Source organism: Strix aluco, chromosome 9 (genome assembly GCF_031877795.1).
Source record: "Strix aluco isolate bStrAlu1 chromosome 9, bStrAlu1.hap1, whole genome shotgun sequence".
NCBI lineage: Eukaryota > Metazoa > Chordata > Aves > Strigiformes > Strigidae > Strix > Strix aluco.
In genome coordinates, this window is record NC_133939.1 from 7,868,272 (window position 1) to 7,895,144 (window position 26,873).

The 26,873-nt window shown below is 46.4% G+C and overlaps 3 protein-coding genes across 3 annotated transcripts; 2 read left to right on the forward strand and 1 right to left on the reverse strand.

Annotated features, from left to right (window-relative positions):
- The first annotated feature begins 4,588 nt into the window (after nucleotides 1-4,588).
- On the forward strand, nucleotides 4,589-7,246 carry OTOS (otospiralin). Its single transcript, XM_074834533.1, has 3 exons — nucleotides 4,589-4,640; nucleotides 4,981-5,007; nucleotides 7,062-7,246. Exons 1-3 carry the CDS (start codon nucleotides 4,589-4,591, stop codon nucleotides 7,244-7,246), a joined length of 264 nt encoding a protein of 87 aa, XP_074690634.1.
- A 552-nt stretch (nucleotides 7,247-7,798) lies between these two features.
- COPS9 (COP9 signalosome subunit 9) lies at nucleotides 7,799-10,154 on the forward strand. Its single transcript, XM_074833621.1, has 3 exons — nucleotides 7,799-7,933; nucleotides 8,065-8,137; nucleotides 9,849-10,154. Exons 1-3 carry the CDS (start codon nucleotides 7,871-7,873, stop codon nucleotides 9,884-9,886), a joined length of 174 nt encoding a protein of 57 aa, XP_074689722.1. The 5' UTR covers nucleotides 7,799-7,870; the 3' UTR covers nucleotides 9,887-10,154.
- Nucleotides 10,155-19,389: 9,235 nt separating this feature from the next.
- Nucleotides 19,390-26,087, reverse strand: ADIPOQ (adiponectin, C1Q and collagen domain containing). Its single transcript, XM_074834520.1, has 4 exons — nucleotides 25,922-26,087; nucleotides 24,354-24,424; nucleotides 20,921-21,140; nucleotides 19,390-20,513 (listed from the first exon to the last, which is right to left on the reverse strand). The coding sequence occupies exons 3-4, from the start codon at nucleotides 21,129-21,131 to the stop codon at nucleotides 19,987-19,989; spliced, it is 738 nt and encodes a 245-aa protein (XP_074690621.1). The 5' UTR covers nucleotides 21,132-21,140; nucleotides 24,354-24,424; nucleotides 25,922-26,087; the 3' UTR covers nucleotides 19,390-19,986.
- Nucleotides 26,088-26,873: the final 786 nt, after the last annotated feature.

Here is a 26,873-nt window from a genome sequence, read left to right on the forward strand (position 1 = left end):
AATGGAAGCAACTGTGGCACAATGACATAGCGATGCTTTGTGGGTTTTTCCTCTCTTCCTATTTGATTTACCTTTTTGTCTGTGACTGAGCACTGAACAACATTTTACTAGAACTATCTATTGTAGTCCCAAATCTAGTTTCTGAGTGGGAATGGTCAGATACCATGGGCCTTTAAAGTTGGAGATATTTACCCAGGTACCTCATTTTACATTTACTTTTATTGGTCATTTTGTTATTCAGCTGCTTGGTACTGTGAGGTTCTCCCCTGATTCCTCCTTGTCTGCCCTGCACTTTACTATCCAGCATCATCAGAAAATTTTGGAGCTTCTGTTTTCACAAAAAGCAAGCAGAGTTCAAAGGACAGAAAATGAAGCTGTGAATGCCTGAAGGATCTAGAGCAATTCATACCTGTCTGAGCAAAGCATATTCTAGTCACATGAATCTCCTCTTGACCTGTACTATTTGGACCAAATTGCTGGAGGAAATAATCGAACATTTGTGTTTCCCTGGTCTATATATCACTGCCATTGGCTGTTTCTGATGTGCAAAAACTATTGCAGTCCTACAGAGAACATTTTGTTTGCTCAACCCAAGGGCAAAGCACTTCAGATGCAGCTCTAAGTGCCATTTAGTTTTTAAATAAGTTCTTACAGAGCTCTGCATGCATGTGCTTTTGCCTGTTGGTTAAATAGGAAATATTCTGTTCTTTAAAACAATGTACAGGTTTTTTTCAGTGCCTGGAAGGTTATAGAAATTTTTCTCTGTGTGTAATACTATAAGCCAATACCAGTCTAATACAGCTATTGAGACAACAACAGCGTCCATAAATTTGCTTTTTTGTATTCCTTTATCTTTGTCTCTAGTTAATCAACAAGGAGAGCTGAATTGCTCCACAGAGGCTGGCTCCGGGTAGAACAGCCCATTAGCAATGGGCCCACCCGAAGGCAGGCTCATGGGGCTGGCAGCTCCAGGATTGTTGCCCATCAGGGAGAAAGTCACACAAACAACTGCACTGTCCAAACTGCATTCCCCTATTCCCAAGGGAACGTCCTCTATCCTCTGATTGATTTCTCTTTCTGACAGAGGTGACTGATATATGTGGGATTTTCTGGCTTTGAGAGCCATCTACAAAAAGCACAAAAATTGATGGGATCCTCCTGGGACAGGGGGATGGGATAAGCTCATTACCATCAGCCCCTTCTATAACACAGCACAGCTTTTATGAGCCAATGGCCTTATCTAAAAAACTTCATGCAAACTTTAGAATAAGGTACCTGAAGAACTTGCTGCCAGCAAAAGTAACAGTTTTGAACTAACGAGCCTTTCTCAAAAAGGGTAAAACAGTGAATTTATTTCCAAAATGAGTAGAAATTAAAACCCTCTTAAGTGCTATAGTATCTATTGAAATGTAGTTGCTGCTGAGCCAGATTTGCATTTGTGGGCACCATGGCATCTCCAATTACTGCTCAGTAGTGAAGAAGCCTGCAGGGCAGTAACTATTAGTGAAGGGCTCTGCTAAGTGATCCATACCAGCACTTGCACTGGGCATCGAGTGCTGTTATTTCAATTGCCCTCTGCATGGAGTCTGAAGAAAAGGAAAGAGGTCCTAGAGCAAAAAGGAAGGAGGAGATGGAATGAATGTGCTTGCAAGTCAGTGCACAGTGTGCTTTCTGGTTGGCCCCAGATGTGGTGCTCTGTTTGGCACAGTGAACCCACCATGCACAGTCCTTCGACCAACTGATGAGAACTCATCAGTTCTTCTCTAATTCAATGGTGTGTTTAAAACAGACAGACCCGGGGGGGGAAGTAGTCATGTACAGCAACAGAAGCCTTTATAGAAAATGGATTAAAATTAACATTTAAAACAACTGCATCTCTTGGCTGTATCCCCTGATGCAACTGTTTTAAACGCTAATTCTCATCCTCTTTTTATAATTTCCTAGACCTCCTTTAGCATGGAACCACTGAGAATTTATTTCCACCTCCAATCTGTGCACTAGCAAATGGAAAACTTTGATATGAGTTAAATTGAAAGCCTGTAATTGTTAGAAGACTGTCACACAATGTTAGATCTGTGATCCTTTTAGCTCTGGAATGGGGTAACTCCAAGCTTCAAAGGACAGAATAAGAAACTGTAAAGGAGGTAGGTGTAAAGATGAATGTCAACGTGAGCCTCAACAGTTACATAAACCCTCCTAAGATCATCCAGCGTTGTAGCAGTACATTGTGACCTGAGTGACCCTGAGCCTGATAACCTCTGTGACTTTGTCATCCTACAGCACTGTTAATTCCTCAAGGGGAGAGCTGCAGGATGTGGCTGTGTCAGCAACACCATTATTCTCCCTTGTCATCATCCCAAACATCTCACTTGGAACCACACCTCCCTTATCAACTGCCAAAACAAAAAGCTACTGATGGATGTGCACAGAAGTAGCTTTATGCTAATTATTTAATTACAACTAATGACTGTTTGGTGTATTAGCATATGTCACTGCTTCTCACAGTTTATTTGAATAGGATATAGAGATGAGGCAGTGAGAGGGAAAGTGCTGTTTGGCTTTGCAGGCAGTGCTGGTGGGTGGACCCGAGTGCATGGCTGCACCGTGGTTCTCCACCAAGCAAGGGAAGTGCCTTCTGCCACCGGCAGCTGCCATAACCCAGGCAAGCGGGGCAGAGGTGCTGGCGGTACGTGGCTGATGTAGGCCCCCTCCTGCAGGCCTAGGAAATATTAAACAGGAGGATTAAAGCCTTTCAAAGATGGAATAGGTTCTGCTTTCATAATACTTTTCGGCCTCCACAATAGTTGGCACAGCTTGGTGTGCTACAAAGCACTCTTTTTTCCCCTTGCTCAGAACATCTTTAATTCTTGGCAGGACTATTTAACTCTGCATGTAGATAGGAATAAACTCCAGCAAAGCTGAGACCTCCCGCAAGGCCAGTCACCTGGGTCTCTCCACTCCAGGACTTTGTGTGAGTACACAGACTTTCCCTGTATGATACTCCTGTAGCAGACAAATGGATGTGGTAGAGCAAAGGCACCAACATCAGGACCCACTCACACAGCTGGGAAATGCAGGTGTCTAGAATCAAGGTAGATAAATGATTTTGTAGACCATAAAGGCAACTGAAAACTTCCAGCTGAGAGAGAGCAGATCAAGTCAGCAACTGTACGATCGGATCATCGCAGCATGAACATGAGCAGCAAGGTCTGCACTTGTATTTCAGTAGCTCCTTTCCAGAGTGGAGCCATCTGGAAACAGCTGTGAGGCTTGGCAACATGACCTGAACAGCCACGTCTTCTAGGAGCATGGAAATCCCCACATCTCCCCATGAGTTGCAGAGAACTTTCTGCTACACCTCAGTCCCTGACAACACCTGCTGCCATCAGGAGTTTTGTGTTAAAAAAAAAAAATCAAGATGTGTGGGTCAACTGAATATCCTCCAAACTGTGTCTCCCCTCCAAGCTTCTCAAAGTGCTGGATCCGTTGAGCAACCTGCACAGATCAGAGCCCAAAGCACCTGCGTGGCACTGAGAGAGGAATCTTTCCAAGAAACCAATATAACGTGAAAACGCATTTCAATGGACCTTATTGACCCTCTTTGAAAGCTGCAGTACCTGCACCATCAGCATGGCTGAGATCATCGGGGACCTACTTCTTTTCTTAATGTAAGCCAATTGATTTCAGTGGGCACTTGGTACCTATGTACACTTTAAGATCTAGATTTTAAGGATCCCAAGTAAGAACATAAATAGGTGTCAAGTGTTTGTGGTTTTTGTGACTCAGCTGGCAAGGGAACTCAGTATCCTCTTAGCAATTTGCTTAAATAACATATCTTAAAATCTATTTTTCTAAAGGGGAAGAAAGAAAGAAAGAAAATCAGAAGGGCAGAAAAGGTAATAATCACTGAATTTGCTTCTGGATTTTCTCCCTGTGTCTTTAAAATACAAAAGTGTTATTGCCAAAGTTGATTTTGATTTCCTCTCAGAAACTGTCCACTGTCTCTTCCATGGACAGTGCTGAAATATAAGGCAAATGTGAGCAGTTAAAATACCTCTACCTGAAGACAACAAAATCAGATTGGTGTAGTAACTTGGTGACGTTTCTGCCCTTTTCCCCCCACCCTTCCTTAAACAGCGCTGCTATTTTACAACAATAGAAATCCTTTCCGAGTTTTGTGGCTGACTCGGAGCTATAGACCTTTACTACTGCAAGAAGAAGAAAAGGAGAGAGAGAGAAAGAGGTAATTTCTAAAGTGAAATTAAATTAACCATGAAATAAATAATTTCCAAAGACACTTAATTTTATGTCAGTTCACAGCAGCATTTTGGATTTGTGCCACCTAAAAATAAAGTATCAGTACATACTTCAGGACTGTGGTTCTTTTAATACTTTGTGTTGCAGTTCAGAAACTGTAAGGAAATGTAATTGGATCTTGTTATGCCTAAATTAATAATTAGAATCTGTTTTGGAACATGTTCTTCTAATAAAAGAAGACATAATAGACTTTGCATAATTGTTAATCTCGTAATAATCCTCAGGTGTACAGATTATTTTTCAGAAACACAAGCAGTATCTTGCAGAAAAGATGACATTTATTGGCTTATTTTTCTTCTGGATGCTGATGAACTTGCTAACAGGTAAGAATACTGTTGAATTTATTCTTGTTTGTTTTTTCAAGCAGCCAGAAATATTTTGTTATTAATATAGTATCTTCTATTTAGTATCAGATATCGCTCGTGTATTGACCGTAACTGCTCTGGCTGTTAGTTAAGAGTATTTCGTTTGTAGCACTGAGTGACTGCAAATGGGGAATTCATTATTCAGCTGTTCAAGAAACAAAAAACCATTTGGCTTAAGTGAGGGTCCTACCTGTGCCTTAAAGAACTTGTCAGCTTCTGGCTACACAGCAAACCTTTTATTAACAGAAAGTTTTTCTGTGTGGGAGCTGGTATTGATGAGTTTCCTCTCTATTTACAGATGCCCGATCAATCCAGGATGGAGATGGTAATTCTTAGTGTGTTTTCTTTCCTTTGTATCACTAACAATTAGAAGAGCCATTTGTAACTCCCAGACCTGATCTTCAGCAGCGATCTTAGCAGGAAAGTTTACTAACCTCAGTGGGCTGTGGAAGTGCTTTCATCTAGTTCTGGTGGAGAAAGAAGAGTGAGGTTTTAGAAATTTATTTAAAATGTGTAAAAAGCTGACATATTAATGTCTAATAATAGAGCTAACATACTTGCAGTCTTAAAATGAAAAGGGGTTATGGTCAAGTCACTAATTCTGTTGTACAAAATTGTAACTGGAAATCACCACATTTATAAATATATTAGACATCTGAGAATTTTGTCTGTCCTGAACAATAATACTATATGTGTGTCTGGTTATTGGCAAGAAATACTGACTTCCACGACAAAAAGCTTAAAATTTACAAATTGCCACAAATCCAATTAAAGAAATGTTGGAATAAATCCCTAAACACAGCTAGCCTGTGGATTGTGTCACTTTGTGTGATTAGTCCACTGGATTAGTGTTTGCCTTTGATTAAAAAAACCGTCCACATCTTAATGATGTTTACACTGGCTTACTAATGATTGTATCAGTTAACCTCTCTGTTTTCAGACAGAATTCTTTCTGAACATGAAGTTGCATAGACGTATCTGGAATAACAAGGTACTGCTATTGCTGGTGTACATCTTTGTTAGTATAACCAGCAGGATAGCCAGCAGCATCCCAAGTGCACAGATACAAATATGCAGGGAGAGTATTAAAACAGATATGGAAAGTAGAAATATATATGTGAAATCAGGGCTAATATAATTACTTTAAATTCAAAACATTTTTCCCTATGCTCCATTATATTTCCTTATGTCTCTAAAGTCTTTTGAATGCATTATCTGTGTTTTCAGAAGTTTAAGGGTGCTATTACGTTTGTGCACAGCAAATATTTCTGCCACAACCTCTTTGACAGTCAGGAGAGTATGTGTCAATCTAAAATTAAAACCTCATTTAGGCAGTATCCTGTTGCTCTCATTACCAACAATTATGGTTTTCTTTCACACTGGGCCAAGCGGCCGACTGCAAAGTGAATCTAAGGTCAGCTGGTATAAACAGTGAATCCTTCTCTGCAGACAGCATTTGGTTTGTTACATGCCATCTGTGCCTGCACGCTGCAAACTTTACTCTGTAAAATTAAGGTCTGACAATAGGATTGCTGAAGGCTCTTAATTCCCACTAAAGACCCTGACCCTGAGCTCAGCCTGGTGAGTGGAATGGCTCCCGTTTATTTAAATGGGCTTTAAATCAAACCAAAATACTGGGTTTAGCTTTCCTGCACAGAAAGACATTTGTAACTATGTAGTCTCAGCTAGTGTTTACATTTTATATATGCTTCTGTGTTTGCCCAGATTTGGGGCCAAGGGTGAGCAGCTCCTGCATTTTCAGAACTGATTTTGTTTTCATTTTCCTGCTGAATTTGAAATCTTGTTTCAATGCATATTTCATGTTTTCTCAGATATTCCATCTTCCAAGTGGCAATGCCTTTCCTCTCTGTTTCTTTAGCCTATTTCCTACAGCCTGCTCAGAAGAGGCACAACTCTGCAGTACCAGGCAATGTCAGGGGCACCGCATAGATGTGTGCCTTATTCCTTATATTTTTATACTGGGCAGAAGAAATGGTGTGGAATGAAGAAAAATGGCTTTCAATTGCAATTGCACCTGCCTTTTAGATAACCAGCAGCCTTCTAGAAATCAAAGCAGCCCGATGAATTTCTTGAGTTGCTCCAAGTACTGATGGTTTCCCTTCCTTTCTACTCTCCATCTTGTCCCACTCTGTCATTCCTGGTGCCACCGGAGCAGAGAATACTGGCTTCCATTTTCTGCAGAGCGGGGCAGGGTCAATGGCCCTGCCTGCCTCTCTCCTGCCACAGGACCCCACAAGCCCCCCAAGGGAACCTACAACCCCAAACCACATTGGCTCCCAGGCCCAAGCTTTCAACAAAAAAATGCTTCATATTTATAGTAATCTGCAAATTTTTTTTTTTTAATTTTGTTTTTTTTAGCTCTCTACCAGGAATCTGCAGCCTTGCCATACTGGCCCTTCTCATCCAATGATTTCTGGTCCTACGTGGAATATTTCCGAACCCTGGGAGCCTACAACAGGATTGATGAAATGGCCAGAACCTTCTTTGCCCAGTTCCCTTTTGGCAGTCACCTTGGCTATCATGTGCCCGAACACGAGCGCTAACTGCTTTGCTCACTTTTGCTAAAGCTGGTGCCAAGATGTTTAAATGAATACACAGCTGTCAGCGAACACACCTGAACCGCCCCTCAGCCTCTTATTAATACTCACAGCAGCCATGCGTAGCATTTCATGCTTTAAATTAGTCTTTCCTTTTTTACAATACATGCTTTTGCGTGAAATCAATAAACTTCCTCAATTCTGTTGCAGTTTTGGGAGGGTTTTTTACACATAATGCTTGCAACCTTGACTCGAAACCACGCTCTGTGTGTGTAGTAGTTAAATACCGAGTCCACCCAGTTTGGTGGCTAGAAGGACCACCGCTGCAATTCACAGCCACATCCCTGCACGGAAAGGCTGCCCTCCCAACCGTCCCTGGCTGCCTCAACGCCATTTTCCTCACTCCAGGCCGCAGCCGGTCCCGCCGTTGCTATGGTGAGGGAGGCGGGGTGAGCAAAATGGCGGAGCCCCGCCCTCCTCGCCATGGCAACGGCGAGGCCCGCCCCAGCGCAACCAGAGAGAGGCGGCTCCGCCCCGCGCGCAGAGCGGCGCCCCGGGCCGGCCTCGGGCGGAAGTAGTCGCCGCGCGCCCGGAAGCGGTGGGGCGGTGGGGACGAGGGGAGCTGCGGCCATGAAGCCGGCGGTGGACGAGATGTTCCCTGAGGGAGCCGGCCCTTACGTGGATCTCGATGAGGTGAGGGGGTGCTGGGGGAGCAGCCTGCGAGGGGATGGGGGCAGTGGGGCTCCTAGGCGTGGCGGGTGGTGGCGGGGCTGTGCTGTGCTGCCCGGCCGCGGCCCGGAGGCGCTCAGCGCCTGCTTTCCCAGGCAGGGGGAAGCACGGGGCTGCTGATGGACCTGGCCGCCAACGAGAAAGCGGTGCACGCCGACTTCTTCAACGGTAAGGACCGCCGCGCTGCGGGGGAGGGGGGCACCGTGGCGCCTGCTCGCTCGGCGGGGATGGTAAAGCGCCTTGGGCCTGCCAGGTAGCAGCTGCAGAAACTGAAGATTACTAAAACAAACGTTGCTTGTTTTTTTTTCTAATCTCATGTCTTTGGTGCCTGGTAGGGAGTAAGGTTCTCACTAACCACATTTCTAGAGAGCGGTTCACCGTATGAGTGCTTCAGTGTGAAATGATGGAGGTGGGAGTGATATTGTGTGTCTTTCTCCTTTCCTCTACGTTTTAGGTGATTTACCATGTTAAACACTGCAAGAAAAAATGCCTTGGTCTGTTTGCATAACGAATAGCTTATAATAAACAGCAGAAATACATACAAAAATGTGGACAGAACTGCACAGAATTGTCTCTGGGTGTTACCATTTTATAGATATTTCTGTAATCTCTTAGGGTATGCATGCATATGTATCTAAAGGAAAATAAAACTTTTGCTTATATGCTTTCTGCATTTGAAAGACAACTGTATGCACATAAGTATATACAGCTGCTTTTAGAGAGGAGACCAGCCACGTATCTGGCCACTTGTGGGTACAATATACACCAGCTTACATTTGGTTACTAAGGTGCGTTTTAATCCTTCTTAAGAAGTATATTTAGACATTTCAACAGTGACTTTCAGATATGTTATTAAATCCGGTTGCTGTGGTGGTGTTGATGTCACAACCTGGTATTAATTCTGAAATAAAGTAGGCTTCTCATGTTGCTCAAGACTTAGTATACAGGAGAAGAAGGAAGTTCGATTTGGATATACTCTCCACAGTTGGGAGGACCCTAGCCCCTTGTTGGAGCCAGCATATTCAGGAGTAGGTATTTCCATGAAGTTCTACCATCAAGTTGTGGTATTATATTCTGGTGTTAGTTCAGGGCTCTTCTAAGTGAGGCTTAATGCTCGGTTGATCGTATGGCACTTGTATGTTGCCTTCTGTAAGAATAAAGACTTGTTTTCAGTTGTTTTGTTAGTTTGTGCTCGATATGCGAAGGAGATACAGAGCTGAGTAGTTAAGAGTAGTTCCCAAAGGTGACTAGACCAGCTGTGATTAGCCGGCCACATTTCACTAGTCTGAGAGAGACGAGTTTTCTGAGAGAGAACTGTGATTAGCACCTTGGCAGCAATCAAACATTTTTTAGAGAGAGGATTTTTAACAGCAAATGACAAATGCAAATGACGATCTGCAAAATTTATAAGTGTGTGCCTGGATACTGTGACCAAAAGCCAGAATCCTGCAGGAGTGTCTGCATCTGAGACTTGCTGCGTGCATAAAGCCAGTACTTGCTTAGTTCTGGAGTCTGGGCATCGTGGTTGATCGGCTCTGAATGTGATGGCTCGTTAATGTGTTTGTAAAAGCCCCTCCTTTGAAGCTTTACTTGGATGAATTTAATTGCAAAGCTTGTGTTGTACAAGTGAAGCAGTGCAATTGGTGTATGATGGAGAACATATAGGTGGGTCTGCCTGCCTGCCTGCCCTGTCTCTTCCCACCCTGATGTTACATTTCTAGTAACTGGTGGTGCAGTAGCTCTCATTCACTTAATTCACCTTTAATTAATTCATCTATATTTCTGTCTTCAATCCACATAATGAAGAACTGTACTTGAGAATGTGCATATGTGACAGCTGAAACTTTTAAGGTTAACTTTCTCTTATTTTTCTGACTAGATTTCGAAGATCTCTTTGATGATGATGACATCCAGTGAACTTAGGTGTCCAGCTATGCAGTGCCAAGATGTGGATTTTTCTCTAGGATCGCCTGTGGTGTCCATTATTTATTAAAATAATCAAAACAGGAAAATCACAGAAGAGGGGAAGAACCCTGTCTAAGCTGCTTGGGGAATATGAAAGCCAGATGGTTAAAGATAACTAAGGAGGGAATTGTAGACTGTTATTTCTAGGAAGCGGTGTGTAGATTTTTCTTAAAATTTTACTTGCTGATGTGCTCATTCAATAAAATACTAAAAAAACCCACCTCTCTCTGGGATGTACTTTGAAAACAGATATTGCTGTGTTCTGAGCTCCCTTAGAGAATGATTTTTTTTTTTTTTTTTATTAAATCATTCACTGTTACTTTTGGATACGATATAAAGATACCCGGCAGGGCATATTGCTGCCTAGGAGAGGTTTCTTCATCCCACAATATGGGATTATCTAGGGCTAAGACGTTTGCTTGTTCTGAGTAGTCTGTCTCTCATTTGCCAGTCGCGCTGGCAGTGTCTCCTGTTTCAAGAGAGATACTCAGCTACCATCAGTACTTTTAGTTTAGGAAACACAGGAAGAGAAAGTGGTAATTTTATCGTGATATTTTGAGCAGAGAAATGTTCTGGCCCTGGGCCATGGGAATGCTTGGATTTAAAAATATAATTTAATTCTTGAAACTGTACTTCATAGAAAGAAAATCACTTTAGGATTCTTTTCTCCTGCTGCAGGAGAAATGGAGTCACTCACACTTACAGGTATAGTGTACATGAATCGTTCTGTTAGATATTTGTTCAGATTTTGACACAAGTTTTCAGAAAATGTTCTGAAGTGTTTGATTTTTGCACCCTCCAGTGACCAAAGGGAATCTGGGAATGAAAGGAACAGGTGAGTTGTTGGTGTATTATTCCAGAGTCAAGAGTTTAATCTTGTCTAATTTTAAGTGCAGTCTGTATTCCATAAATTGATCACAAAAATATCTTTGTTTAAAGTCTTCACACTACTTAAATTTCACATGGAGCAAAACCCTTTCCTTTCATACCTCTTGCACATGTTTTTTTCTTGGGTTTACCTTAAAGGAATTCTTCAATGTGACAGTAAGTATGCTGGCCCCTGAGCTTAAAGGTGTAAGCACAGTAAAGCCAGTAGGACTTGGGTGTCTTGTGTTCCTGGGGGTTTGTCAACAGCCTCTGTTTCATCATGCAATGTATATTAAATCAGCATTCTGACATTTCCTCTGCTCAGTGTCTGACATTACAACGTGTCCCTGAAGGCACAGTCTTGCTGAGGCAGTCTCCTTTCAGTGCTTGCTTTGCCTAAAGAGGCAGGGTTTCAGGCTTTCCTCGGTGAAACCAGTGTGAACATTTTGACTGAGTGGTAGCAACTGCATTAGGACTGGTACTAGCTTTGGTGCTGTGCTTTCTCCAAAGCAGATCTTGAGAAATGAGCTGCTGCCAGTAAATGGAGGCTGCATTCTGGGCAGGTGCAGAAGGTGAAGTAGATTTAAGAAGCAACTCTGCTCCTCTGTGCTTTCAGCTACTTTCTTTTGCTGATGCCCAGATTCCTCAAGATGGTCACTTTAGTTTTTGAATACTTCCTTCTCCGTGTTTTGTACAGACTTCTTTGTTCTTCATTTACCTGCCTTAAGTTGTAAGAAACTTAGTGAAGGAGCTCACTCTATGTGGTGTGTAAAAGTGTTTGAGTTAGTAAAATTCCCTATGAAGCAAGCTGCTGAATTTCAGGAACTGCCTTGGTGTGCAGCTGATGCCACTCTGGCTGTAGCTGCTGTGAGTACTAGCTGGTTCTTTGGTATTCCCAGCTGCAAACTTGCTAGCTAAGCTTGTGCTTAAATCTGAGACCTGGTGTGGGTTTGTTCTCTTGGCATGAAGTGAAATGGGAGGAAGGTTCTTCAGAGTTGGAATGGGATGATACCGAAGGTACGTCTGCTGTAGCTGTCTGGAGTTCTCGCCTTGGCAGTGAGACTAGGTGAGGAGTGTGTATATAGCTTTGTCTTTCTAAAGAGGGCTGTTAGTGTGTAAGAACTTTCATTGGGAACTGTAATTTGTTTGGGTCCCTTTTGTGACAGTATTAATATGAAAAGTCTTATATGAAGAACAAATTGCCCTTCAGCTTCCCATTGTGCCTGTGTTATGATCATTTGTGAAGCCTTTCAGTGTAATTAGTCTGCGAGCAATCAGCCTGTTGTCAGGAAATAATCACAAGATGTCAGAAGCTCTAATAAAAATTGATTTTAAGGGCTTTTGTCTGTGTTGATTATTTCATTTACATAGCTTTGATTTCTGTATGTTTTGTGGAGATTGACACCACTCAAAATAGGTGTTTCTGAGCGAAAGAGCAGGCCTGTTTGAGCAGCATTTTGCACCCATTCAGCCTGATGTCTGTTACTTTATAAGCTGCTGCGTACTGCTCAGTATTTCAGTGGCCGTGTAGAGGCCCTACTCCGAATAGATTTATGGTGGTACTGAGGTCAGTGTCCTGAATTGTCCCACTGACTTCAGTGGGACAGCTGGCAGTGTATGGAGCCGACCTTCTGCCCGAGCCTTGGCAGGATGAGGTCCCAAGTGCTAAAATGCCTTGGAAGGGGCGTAGCCAGTTGAGCCACACAGATGAAAAGGAATAGCTTCAAAACACTCGAATGTCAGCCCGTTCCCTCCGATACTCTCAGAGGGCCGATTCTCTGTTGGCAGGAAACCGCTCGCTGTCAAAGTATATTCTTAGGAATTAGGAATGTGAGTTGTGTTTTGAGCTGAAAATAATCAAGTCATTGTGAGGGAGAGAAAGTTGCCACGCTGAAGGGAGCTGGCTGGCATCTGTGCATAGTATTTCATCAGTGCCTCTTCTGAGCTGGCTGCCAGGTTAGCAGGAGAATCCAGTGTTCCACTGCTCTTCGTGTGAGCAAGAACAGGCAAGCTCAGACCTAATGTGGTAGTAATGGGTTTTCCTTGCATGTTTTGGGTTTTTTCTTAGTCAACTGAAGGGAATTAAAATAAAAGGTTTTCCTTTTAGTATTTCAATAGTTGAAGTGGAAGGTATTTTTCTGAATAAAGAAGCAAATTACTTAGATGAATAAATTGAGTTCTTCCTGCTTTCCCTGGGTGTTGGGAAGCTGGCAGGCCCCTTCCTGCTCTCAATGTGCAGTTGTTTGGCACATGAAAACCTGCTGGGCAGATGACAGTGCAGCTCTGTTCTCTGAGAGTCCCCCTGTCCGTGATGGGCTGGAATGTGAGTGTCACATCAGGGCTCTTTTGGAAGAGCACAGTGCAAGTCAGTGCTTGGCAGCAGGGGTGGCTTTGAGGGCAATGATTTGCTTCTGTGTTTTTACTTCCAGATTTTTATTTTTTATTTTTAGTCTGCCTTTATATTTGCTCCATTTTGTCTTTGCCAAGCAGCAGGGTCAGCGTGCTGACCCGAATTATAACCATTTTCTTAAGCTACTACAGAGAATTCAGAGTAGAGGGAGAGAGGAGCAGTGTTTTTTAAAACTTTTAAAATTGGCAAATACAGCCTTTTTGGTAAATACTTCTTTCTTATTTATGGAAAAGTCAATTTGCATGTAGCAAATTTCCAGTCAGCTCTAATTTTAGCTGTGTTTGTACTACCTGGTCTGTAGGTGTGACATGTGTGGACAAGCCTCATATAATCTTGTGTGAACTCATGTAAATTTACAACCTCTTGAGAGAAAAGACCCTATTTTGTATATTGTTGTGAATAAACAGATGTGCAGCTGAGAATGTCATGAATGAGGTGGGTGACTGAGGGAGGGAATATGTATCAACATGGGAATGTGACAAAGCATCCCTTGTATGGACAGGAGTTGCCTGCACCAGGGCAGTCTCGGCATCCCCCTGATCCAGCTGAGGATGCTTCGGTGAGGACACTTGCAGAAGGGACTCCTGTCCTTGGACAGTGACTCTGTCCTGTTGGAGAGTGTCCTAGTCACAGCGTGCCCCCATTCCCAGCTCTCAGTAAAGCTTGCTGAGCAATGTGCTGCTGTGGTCTTCTGGTCTCCCACTGCTTTGAAGTTGCCTCTGCAGCACTGGGATACAGGTACTGTGGTGTGGGAATCCCCCTTCTCTGTGTTTTACCTCATCTGGGCTGACAGATCCATCTTGGCCTTAAAACACTAACCAGAACATATTACAGAACTAGAATGGCTTCTCTAGAAATCCCTGTCAAGGCAGTGGAGAAGCCGTGCTGTCCTGACTGCTCTGGGCAGAGCACAGTGTTTTCACAGATGATCAGAGGGAGCTGGGTGTGTTGGTTCATACCCCCCATCCTTCCCTGCCTGACTCTGTAAGGGATTTAGAGGGGGCCTTCAAGTGGGATCTCCTGCTCTGCCTCCCTCCCTGATGCCTCTCTGTAAAGCTGTTGTCCTTTAGGGGAGGGATCCCACAGATTGCCTTGTGGGTGGGAATCCTCTGATACGCCACACAGGAGAAAATAGATGTGGACTTTGAATGCTTCCATTTCATTGGGAATAAACCTTTCCTTCCCCTTGGGTTGGCTGGAGAGTAACAAACTGCACCTGCATGTAGGGAGGTCACACAACTGTCCTCAGAGAGCAGTGGTGTTACACTGGTCTCCTGGGATGTGTCTAAGGATGAGCTGAGGGTGGGTTTGCTGATTTTACCATCTCATGGCAGTCTTGAGTCTTTTCATCATGTATCTACATCTAGTACAAATATCATAAAAACATGTGGCAGCCTTGCTCCCAGCCTGGGTTTGCTCAGGATTGGTTTCCTCCAGAGTATTTTAAAGAGTAAGTTTTAAATCTGATGGCATTCCCTGCATGGAAGTACAATGGCTGATTAGCTAAATGTAGGTCTTTATCCTAATCCCTCTGCCTTCTTCCATGCTGAAAAGCCTCTAGCGAGTTTATACTTCACAAATAAATACAAGTCTTGCAAGCAATTTATCTCTTGTAGCTCTTCATGGTTTAGTGCAGCTGCTTTTGTATTCCAATTAATTACTGGCACAGGTGATTATGTGGTGTTGAGGCACAATTAGGATCAGCCTGTAATTGTGTTGAAAAGGGCCACTGATGCTTTCACAGATTGTTTCCCTGCCGGGTGAGACTGGCCAGTCTCTCCAGCTGTAAGCACGTCATTTCTCCCAAGTTGTTAGTGCAGTGACTTAAATCTTTCACTAGGGAATGTTCTTGCTTTCTTCCTTCAAGAGATCATGCTGTCTTTCTGTGAGCAGCAGTACAGGGAGGGAAGAGTCAAACACAGCTGTCAAGGTCAAAGGAGCCGAGTGCTCTCTTTATAACCTGCCCTAATTACAAAGCAGCAAATAAAACCTCATTCTTGGTGTCTTCATCATATTGGTTGCTATCTAATAGGACCTGCTGGCAATGTTTATGCCCAGAGGTGTTCCGTTTGCATGCCTGCAGCAGTACATTAGTTTCTAAAGGGAAAACTATCCATTTAAACCTACCACAGCTAGAGAGGCAGTCAATAGTAAGACCTAACTTTGTACTAGGCATCTATTGTCAGGACTGATTAAAAAAAAAGAAAACCAAACTAAAACATTTAAATTTGTTGGAGAGCAGGTGATTCTGTGCCCTTTCATCCTGTCATTCTTGGCTCTTTTGTTAAAAGATCATTGTATGTTCAAAACAATGTGCAATCCTTGGGAGCCAGCCCAGGCCTTGGATACGTGCCTATTTTGGCCAGGTTTTCCTGTCCCACGAGTTTATGAAGCATGGAGAGAGAGTAAAACCACAGCAACTCAGTGATGTAAAAAGGCTGAATTCATTAGAAATTCCCCTGAGCTCATCCCCCAGGACCTCGTTACTATCCCAAAGCCTATTTGCTGCTCTCCCCTAAAAGCAGCATGGGGCCAGCATGGTGCCCTGCAGCTCTCTGCCCTTGGGCTACTATGGTCAGCCTGGCTGTGTGCCCCTGGAGGTTTGACATAAACACCACACGTAGGGATTCGTGTGGTTCCTGGACTATAAGGACTCCCCTGGGGCTTGCAGCTTGGTGAGGTAATTGCTGGCCATGCTCAGCTGCTACTTCTGAAGTTGTGAGCACGTTTTTGGCTTGTTGAGACCCCACATACAGACACCTGCAGGGGCTGGGCAGCCTCAAAAGGCAGTAATAGAGGAGTAAGGGCAGCTTCAGGGCTTGACCCTGGCTGCAGTGGGGCAGAGGTGTGTTTGCTGAGCGAGGGGTGCTTCTCTGCCTACCCTGCCCTGTGTCTGTGATGGGCTGAGCCTCTGCTGGGAGCATTTCATAGAATCATCTATGAATGACCTTGAAGATCATCCAGTCCAACCATTAACCTAACACTGACAGATGCCAACTCCACCAGATCCCTCAGCGCTATTTCAACCCGACTCTTAAACACCTCCAGGGATGGGGACTCCACCACCTCCCTGGGCAGCCCATTCCAACACCTAACTACCCGTTCTGTAAAGAAATGCTTCCTAATAGCCAGTCTAAACCTTCCCTGGCACAACCTGAGGCCGTTACTTCTTGTCCTGTCGCTTGATACTTGGTTAATGAGAGTCATCCCCAGCTCTCTGCAACCTCCTTTCAGGTAGTTGTAGAGGGCGATGAGGTCTCCCCTCAGCCTCCTCTTCTCCAGACTAAACAACCCCAGTTCCTTCAGACGCTCCCCATCAGACCTGTGCTCCAGACCCTTCACCAGCTTCGTTGCCCTTCTCTGGACACGCTCGAGTCATTCAATGCCCTTTTTGTAGTGAGGGGCCCAAAACTGAACACAGTAATTGAGGTGTGGCCTCACCAGTGCCGAGTACTATTGTACGCTATTGCTGATGCAAGCCAGGATACCACCGGCCTTCTTGGCCACCTGGGCACACTGCTGGCTCATGTTCAGCTGGCACTTGCCATAGGGGAGAGCTGGGAGGGGGCAGATTGCTGCTCCTGAGGGCACAAAGTGGCTTTCTGGGTGGGTGGTGGCTTAAACTGTGATTTGGTGGCTGCTAGGGAGGTCAGCATGTGTGCCTCTTTAAATGAGCTCTGGAGAGCAAGAATCTTAACAGAGATTTGAGGGGAAAGACTTCATAAAATAGTCCAGATACCTAAAGGGAGGGCTTTGACCCCTATTTCCATGCAGTGGGAGCTTGCCTCGTTCACAGTCTGCTGCCTGGGCTGGGCTAACTGGGGGGCTGGCTTGTTGTTTGCTGGTTTGTTGAGGTGCTTGGCTGGGACATGCATGAGCGATGCAGGTACCCTGTGTGGAGCACGCTTGTCTGAGTGGGGAGCTGGGACGAAGATGGTCTCTGCACACACAGCCTGGAGAGTGACTATCAAAATGAAGCTGTCTTTCAGCATTCCTGGCTGTGAGAAGGAGGAGAAGCCGGTGCACAGAACATCAGTGTCTTAATGGCTTTCTTTAAAACTTTCCCCAAGTGCTTTGTCCTACTGTGTTTTCAGGGGTTTCTTTCTTGATAAAACAGACAGCCTTGAAAGGGTGTGCTGTTCTTAAGCAGGAAATCTCTTCATGACCAGGATTTTAGCCTGGGACGCAAACCATGAGGTTTAACCCCTTAAAGTGTGTTTGAAAATGTCCTGTAAAGACAGAAGTCCCTTCTGTGGTTTGGGAGGAGAGGAGGCTTCCCCCGGAGCTGCTTTGCTGCCCTCCTGCCCTGAGTTACTGCATACACAAATACGCTTAAGGGCAGATCCTGCATGAACTGGGCTGCCCCCTCCTTCACGCATCCTTGTTGCTTACAGAGGCAAGAGTACTTGTGCTCCTCATCATAGCATCTGTTTTACATATGAGTCGCCATGGTTGTGTTTGGAGTGTTGGGCAGGGTTTGGGAGAGGTCACTTTCTCAACATGTTTATGTGAGAGACCTGCTGCAAGTGGAAGACCACGTGCTGTGTCATGCACTGGTGGGAGCAGGTGGGGAGGAAAACAGAAATGAGGTCCCCGTGCCAGCCCCCACAGTGAGAGAGTGTGGGGTGGCTCGCCAGCCCAGTGACTGAGGAACAAGTAGGGTGCTTTTGAGGGAAGGCATGTTCCTGTTTATTTGTCTCTATTTTTGGTGGCACAAACATGTCCCCCGGCAATGACTCCTGCCCCGACAGTGAGGTGTCAGCGCTGCAGCTCCCCGGGGCTGGAGCCAGAGCCCCCAAACAGCTCCGGTGCCAAACCGCTGCTCGATGGTCCTGGGGAGGGTTTTCCCAGGTCTCTGAATCCAGCATTATCAGATTGAGCATGAGTTTGGCCCTTGCTAAATCTAATATGCTTGAAGCCTCCTGGGCCAGGGAAGGCCCTCTCTCTGGCTGGCCAGTCAGGGTGGATTCAGGCACAGTGGTTTTGGGGAAACAGTCTGGAAACCAGAGCTCATCTTATCCAGAAAGGAGGCAACACTGTGTGAGGTGGTGAGATGCTGAAGCTCTGATGAAAGCTAGAGGGTGGGGAGTTCCTTGGGAAAGCAAAACCACGGTTTCCCTGTGTGTGCCAGCACAGGGTGCCCCCATCTTGCTGGGGAAAAAAAAAGAATAAAATTTCCTGGTCTGCCTGGTGAAACTAAGGGAACGTCCCTCTCTTCAAATCCTTCCCGACGATGCATACAAAGATGTGGAGCATTCTCACTGAGAGAGTATTTTATTGTTGTTATTATTTATAATGTGGTCATTCACTGGTGTGTAGAAAATGCTGGTGTTGGAAGGAATTTCATTTGAAGCTCTTAATGCTGTTTTTTGCTTGTAATAACGCATTAGCTCTGATCTGTGTTAGCTTAATGAGAGTCTTCTTTGAACATATCTGAGAAACCATCAAATCCTCTGTTAGCTAAAAGTCAGGCAAGCTCCTTGGAGAGCAGTTTGATGGGATTGCTACTAATCCCAGCCTTAATACTCTTCCCCCATGAAGGTAACCGTGCCAAGAGCTGGGGCAGGTCCTGAGGGTGTTCATCCCAGAAGCCCACTCAACGTGGGAGGTTGCACTAGCACTTGAAGCTCTGCCCAGCTGGTGTGCAAACCACTGCGTATGACACGTTTATGGTATGAAAAAGTAGAAACATGGTTGCTAGATCTCAACTTCTGACTGCACTTGAGAGCTATTCAGGGGGGAGACGGGACAGGAGCCTGCCAGCTTGCGGATGGGAACTGGCAGATGCTGCTCGTGTGCCCCATCCAGTGGCCTCTGGGCTGAACAAGTACTCATGCCATCACTTCCAGTGCCAGGTGAGTGATCTGGCAAGGGACACCTCCACCCTGAGGTCCCCTCTGACCAGGAGCCTTGAGGGCCCTTCTGCTCCCCGGTCAGGTGTCGTGTTTGCAGGGGAGCTGCTGGCTTTTCTGAGCATTACAACTGTGTGGCCAACACATCTGTGATCACTTTGGGACCCCGAAGGTCAATGGGCCGCTTTTGTTGTGTGGCCTCCCTGGCGTTCGTAAGGCTTTTCAGATAAATCAAGAGAGATTCCTGCCCTAAACGAGCATGCTGTCTACATGAGCGATAACGGTAGGGGATAAACATAAAAGGAAAATCAAAGGATTAAGATCAATGAAAGTTAATAATATGAATATATTCAAAGATCTGGGCTGAAGGAGGGAGACAACAAACCATGGGTGGAAGTCAAAGGCCCTACTAAGACAGGGAGATATGATGGAGCCATCTGTTCCAGCTGAAAGCAAGAGCAGAGATGGCTTTCATGGATAGTCTTCTTCCTCTTCTACTGAAATTGTAAAAAGTTGGCTAAAATGTGTACCATTGGTTTAAATGAATTCAGGTGGTTGAAAAGGGGAAATTTAGAATGTGATATTGAAATGTAACCAATTTTTCTCTTACCACTTCTAAATTTAAAGAAAATTTAGGTCATCTTGAGAGTTGCTCTGTGATGATGTGGTGGGAGTGTGGTTTGACTTTGAGCCCAGGTTTCCACGCGGAGAGCAAGAGCAGAGGTAGGAGTGAACTCTTGGTCCCATGGAAGTCACTTATGTATAACCTCACTGACTGCACAGGAGACAGGGTCCACCCTTGGCAATTGTTGCCCCTGCAAGAGGCAATTTTCTGGTAAATACAGTATAGCTATAGCGCCAGTGCCCCAGGACGCCGTCCAGGGTTAAGCCACCTGATCCCTCCCCATGCAGCACCCCCTGCTTTAATGGACGTCTGGGTCTGGGTACAGGAGGAAGCCCATGAAAGTGGAATCATTGATGTTGTCGGCGTAGACACCGTTGTTGTCCCCCTCCCCATACACCTGAAGCCAGACCTCATCCCCAGCGCTGAGGTGCAGCAAGATGGAGCCGCTTGCTTGGTCTACGTTGTTCTTCTGGAACTGGTCGTAGGTGAAGATCACCGCCTTGTCCTTCTTGTAGAGGCTGACCTTGACGTCCGACAGGTAGACCGTCAGGTGGTAGGCGAAGTAGTACGTGCCGGGGATGTTGCAGAGGAACTTGCCAGTGCTGGCGTCGTAGTGGCTCTGCTCGTTGTAGAAGATCTTGCTGAAGCGGATGGGGACGTTGGGGTGGGGGGCTCGCTCCGTCAGCCCCACACTGAAGGCGGAGCGGTAGACGAAAGCACCTTCACCCTTCTCCCCCTTCTGCCCTGGGTATCCAGCTGATCCTCGTGGTCCATCCCGCCCTGGGATTCCTATTTCTCCTTGTTCACCTTTGGGACCTTGCATACCTGGGGGACAGAGTTGGGATGGGGAGTTGTGTTTGCACTGTGCTGTAGGCTGCTACCCACCAGCCTGAAACACAGAGGGGGCTGTGACATGGGGATCTGCTCAGCAGCACGGAGCTGAGGAATGACCTCACCCCCACCCATGTGCTGAGACAGCGAGTGCAAAGCCTGCTCACCCCCTGGCTGCCTGTAGAGCTGCCAAGAGCAGCATGTCTGAAAAAACACCATTAATTGGGAAAACAACCACCAGACCAAACTGTTTGACTTGGGCTGTGGAAGCGCTGTCCCTGGAGATACTCAAATGGCACCTGGACAAAGATCAGGCATGGACGCACTAGATGTGAGACCTGCCAGGGATGGGCTGGGGGCTGGGGCTGCCCACAGGCTCCAGCACCCTGTTCCTCACCAACCTGTCTCTCCTTTCTCTCCCTTTAGTCCGTCTTTTCCATCTTTCCCATCCCGGCCAGGGAGCCCGTTGTGGCCGGGGTAGCCGGGAGCTCCTCCCATCCAGTTGGCACACGGCGTTTTGGGGTCGGGTTGGACGTCCTGGGCAGCCACCTCTGTGCAGTGGGGGGCCACCAGCAGCAGCGAGCAAAGGAGGAAGCCTGCTGGGCCCCTCATCGTCGGTTCCTGATGTGGACAATCACTTAAAGGTTAATAGGAAGAAAAAATAGTCAACAAAGCCCCCACCCCTGAGTAAGGGAGAGGCACAGAGGCAAGACTGACGTTTCAATCGAGATATCCAAAGGAAAGCAACTGTGCTCGCCCCAAGGGCCCCTCCACATCCAGCTGGTGTGAGCTCCATGACCCAAGCAGGGATGGGGCCCCCGGGAGCAGCGTGGACCTCAGCCCGGGAGCACATCCCGTGCGGAGAGGAACAAACGCCAGAGTTACCCCCTGGCACTCGCAGGCTCTGTGCTCGGGCACAGATGGAGCTTGGGACCAAGCACGGCAGATGCCGGGGTATCTGTGGCTGATTTCTTTGCAAAGCTCTGCTCAATTAGCCACGATCCACTGTGACTTCTGCCCAGCTGAGCCAACACCTGATTGAAACTACAGGTCTGGCAGAGCCTGTCTCAAAAAACCTCAAAAGCCTTTACGCTGAGCAGGTGGTTTATGGCTGCACGGACAGCCTGCTAACCTGGGTCTGTGTAACGTGAACAGAAGCTACAGCCAGGCTTTCCATCTCCTCTGAGCGACCGCATGAAATTATGATACCCTTTTTTTTCCACCTGAATTATGTTTCTGGACTATGGGAGGAAAAGTTGCGCAGTGTTTAGGTACTGTAGGGTTGTATTTTTCTTTAATCTAGTTGCTTTGCTGGTCTGAGCTCCCCAGAACCAGGTTGGTGGTGACACCCTACGGCCAGCCTGGGGCCATGTTCTGATGCTCCCAGAAATCAGTGGGACCTTGGTGGGCTTTGGGTCAGGCTTTTAGGAAACGGATATTTTAAAATGACTGTGGTTCTGTGATACTGCTCACCAGGCAGAGATTATACCCTGGAACAGTAAAGGTATGCTGTTATGAGGGTTGTTAAGTGGCTTAATAGGCGATAAAAAGTGAATGGCATCATGGCCGTTAGAGTCTCTTAGCTCTGTAATTTCCAAGAAAAATAGTATTTCAGAGCAGTTCCTTTGCAGGGTGATTTTCCTAGGCAAGCTAGTTAAATGTCGTATTTTAAATAATGTCTTATTAGTTCTCGTGTAATTGCTTCAAAGGAAATGAAGTAAAGGTGCACATTTTGGTGGGTGTAGAGTTACTTTTCTTCACAGTAGCTGGTATGGGGCTGTGTTTTGGATTTGTGCTGGTAACAGTGTTGATAACACAGGGATGTTTTAGCCGTTGCTGAGCAGTGCTCACACAGAGCCAAGGCTTTTCTGCTCCTCACCCCCACCACCAGCGAGGAGGCTGGGGGTGCACAAGGAGCTGGGAGGGGGCACAGCCGGGACAGCTGACCCCAGCTGACCCCAGGGATATCCCAGACCATCTGGTGTCAGCTCAGCATAGAAAGCTGGGGAAAGGTTGGCGGGGGGGCCGCTGCTCGGGGCGTGGCTGGGCATCGGTCTGTTGGTGACGAGCAATTGCTTTCATTTGCATCACTTGTCTTTCTTGGGGTTTGTTTCTCTCTGTTTGTTTCTTTTTCATTACGATCTATTATTATTATTACTACTCTTGTATTTCAGTTATCCAACTGTTCTTGCCTCAACTCATGATTTTTCTCACTTTTACCCTTCCCATTCTCTTTCCCCCATCCTGCTGGGGGAGGGTGAGCACGGGGCTGTGTGGTGCTTAGTTGCTGGCTGGGGTTAAACCACGTCAGTGTTCCTGCGTCTCTGCGCTTTGGGAAGCGAAATGCCCCTTTGCAACAAGGGATGTAGCCACTGTCCATGAACCAGGGTGGACCAGTGAAACAGATGTCTGTAAATCCTAAAAGTGGCTTGGTTTGGCAAGCGAGGGTGTGCCTGTTTGGGCACACTGCAACATGGCCAGTTTGCCATGTCCCAGGGGAGGGCAGTAAGCAGAGGGACCCCTGTCCCTCAGGCCGGGTCCCCTCTGGCGCAGCTACACGCAGGCACCCCTCCCAGACCAGCACAGGCTGTCTGGGGCCATCTAACTGTGTGAAAACATGCTAGTGTTCAACAAAAACCTGCCTCAAAACTGCGTTTCTTGAGCTGTGTTTTGGTGATTTTGTTGAGGTTAGTTCCACTTTCTCATAGGCTGCCCAGAACTCAAATATCATTAAAATTTTAGCAACATGTGCCCCAGAGTCAGGTTGTCTGCTAGTGCAAAATAAAACCCTCCTGTAAGGTCAAAACCGGTGCAAATTTGAGGCAGCCCAAAGCAGGGCTGCAGGGAGCTTTCCTGGCCTCTGCCCATCCAGGTTGCTCTGAAGGGCTCGAGGCGATGCCCATCCCATTCATCCCTGGGCGGCTCTTCACTGCAGGTACATTACACAATGTAGTTTTCTCATTGTCCTAAGAAACATGTTGTGATATGAAATAGAAAACTACTTCTTTTGATACAGTTTGCCTTGGTCACAGGCGGTTTGCTTGTTTGAGAAACAAAGTAATTCTCTGGCATAAGTATGTCTTACAAAGGGAAAGTTTTAAGCTATATTAGAAGCTCGTATGCATTATATGAAGCTTATTCATTTATCAGCAGAAATCAGCATATCATGCATAAGAACAATGCCATTCATAAGTGCTACATAGTGATTCAGACCGTGATTCAAATTTAAATTTCACATACCACTGTATAAACATATTTATATTTATATATCTGTTTAAAAAGCCCACAGCATTTTGCTTAAAACACACAACAAACAATTCATCTGTTTTCCAACTCCAGTATTTTCTTCAAAGGGTATTAACCAGGGGTTTGGCTTATGTTGGTCACTTTTCCTTTTTGTAATTACTTGTAACCTAGTTTTTGCTGACATTCCAGCAGTGACTTCGTCCAGGGAGCTCGCACCTCAAATCTGGGTGGTGCATGTTGCGGCTCAGGGAGATTTGGGGCAAACCCAACCTTCCCAGGAGTCTCTGAGGACGGAGGTGAATCGAAAGGTACCAGTGCAGTTATAGCCATGTGGTTTTTCACTGTTGTTCCTGACTACTTTTGATTTAGGAGTTTTGATCTCAAAATAGCGTTTCCAAAACGGAGGGTATGAATCTAAGGGAGATCGGCTATTCCTGGTTTAACATACTCGCTGGCTATTCTGAGAATAACTCCCTTTCCTTTCTTAAAGGAAACGTCTTGCAAACAGAAAAGTTCTGTCTGTGCGATTCAGCCCAATAGAAGAGAAAATCCTGAACTTAGGAAGAGGAAAAAAAAGATCATGCTTACCAGCTGCTTTGAGTCCTAGTTGGCTTGCTGCAGTCTTGTCAGCAATGAAGTCTGGCTACACATCGCTATCCCTAAGGGCACGGGGAGCTGTCAGCTCAGACACTGCATTTTCCATTTGCTATTGCGCATGCTGACCTCAAACTTGGGTTTTCCCATTAATTTTTCCTGGCCATCGTTTAAGTTTTGGGCCACTTATATAATCCGGTCACACTGGGATATCTTGCAAAGATAGCCTTAACGGGGAAAAGGTGGGTTTGGGAATTTGGTAGGAAGTGAAGGAGCAATGGTTTGCTGGAGAAGCCCATGTGAATGCCCGCTCGTCCAGGGCTGGGCTTGTACAGCACAGGCAGCTGCTCTGTGTAAAGTGGGGAATGTTGTTAGCAGCTGGTGGAGAAAGTGTGTCTACAGCCTTGCATTAAAGCACTCAAATGGTGCTTTTTCAGCATGTTAGTAAATGAATTATTGTGTGAGAAGTTTTGGCTTCTCATTCAATGGCAGGAGCCGTTCCTGCCTGGAGGCTGCTGCTGCACCAAAGAAGGGCAAAGCTGCCCGAGGGGAAGGGCAGCGCTGGGCCAAGAGTTTTGTCTTAAGCCAAGCAAGCACGTGCCAGCGCTATTGTAAATCATTGGATTGATCTCAGCCGTATGGATGGCTTTCAACCTATCACACGTTTTGGCTTTAGGTCAAAAGAAAGTCTTTATTTCCCTGTGTCTCTTTCCTTCCAAAATGGAGGTTGAACCTTGGAGAGCAGAGGCTTTCCTATCCAGCGCTCTGGGGCAGTTCAAGATTAGCTAGACGGGACCTTGGCAAACCTAGGCTCACAAAATCAGACCAGGAAAAACAGTGTGATGTGTGTTGTTGGAACGGGGCATGGGGAGCTGCTGTCATTGGGAGAGGGGAAACTCATCCAAGTGAAGGTCAGCAGGACAGTATCCTGAATTACTGAGTTGTTGTAAAGACCTGGCTGTCTGGAAGGCCTAAAAGGATGTATAAATGAACACGGAAATAGTTTCTTATATGTAGTGCTTGGAGTCAGCAAGGGTGAATTTCAAAGTCCCAAGGAGAAGGGTGCCGAGGGGAGGAGCCGCAGGATGGCTGCTCGCTGCCTGCCTTAATTTGGTCAAGCCCTTAGTGTTCAGCATTTGAGAAATTTGATTTTTTTTTTTTTCCTTTGGATGATGTTTTTTTCCACGCAATGATGAGACTTAAAACAATCCTCATGCAACTCCAGTAGAATATGACAGAGATCTGTTTGAATCTGTTGTTTTCTTATAAATGTGATTTGCCAGAGCCGTGTGTGTGTGTTTGTGTGTGTGTGATGCCAATGTTTCTGTCCAAGTCTTGTCTCCTGAGCAATGAATGGAGGAGCAGGATCTTGGAGAGAGGAACTTTTGTTGCGGTGGGGACGGGAGGTTTTTGCCTGCCTGTGCCTGGGATTTGAGCAAAACAAGGCTGTTTTCCCTGCCAACTCTCGGCTTGAACCCCAAAATGCATGATTGGGGTATTTATGAGGCTGCCAGGATTTGAAAATTGCACCTGACATGTTTAATAGGTAGTGCTGCAATTACCTCATGGCCTTTCAATTCAGTTGTTAGGAAGAGAGCACAGTGATAAATCTTTCAGTGATCCATCAGGCACCCTCCCAAACGTTATCCCTGCCTCCCAGAAGAGGGGGTGGAAGTTTGTCTCTGGGGGTACAACCAGCTGATCCGACCCCTGACGCACTCGCTGTGGCTCTGTTGTCTTAGACACTTGGTTTGCAGGTTGGTGCTGGCTCCTGTTCCGCTGCAGAGGGAGATAGCGTACAATGCGGTGAGTGACTTCTGGCCACCGTGGAGCCCAGCCCATGGGAACCCTTGTCGCCCTGGTTGTCCCTTCCCGAGGCTGCTGTGCCCTCCCCAGCCCCGGGGCTGGGGCCCCTCCGCCGGGAGCTGCCCCCTGCCCTGCCCTGGCTCTCTGTCCCTCCGGGACGCCTGGCCCTTCCCTCGGCTTTCCACTGGCCCTGGATACCGCACGTCCCAGAAACAACGCACATTCCCCACTCTGCTAAAAATGGCAAGAACTGTTGATGCCATTTAGCGGGCTGGCTGACAGGCTGTTACACGCTATTCTGGTGCTGCCCAAGGCTGTGCGCCGCGGAGGGACCGCAGCCTCCCCGCCAGGGATGCTGCTGGCTCTGTCCCGGGCCCCGCGGGCAGCCCCGGCCGAGCGGCTCACCCCTCTGCTTCCACCCGGCGAGTCCGCTCCTGCTGCCGGACAGACCCCGTGCCTGGCCCCGCCGCTGCCCCACGGGCCCCCGCATCGGGTGCCAGATGGTGGCGAGTGCTGAGGAGCCAACTCCAAAGAAAAAGCAGTGAAATGGCCGTGAGTGCCAGTGCTGCCATCAGCGAGGACCCCGGTCACAGCCTGCAGATTCTCCCTGATCCCAGGCATCCTCGTGTTCCCAAACCCTTCCCCGTACAGCGTTGTACTTCCCTCTAGTGGCTAATTATTACTGGGGAAGAGGAGCTCTGTCCCTGC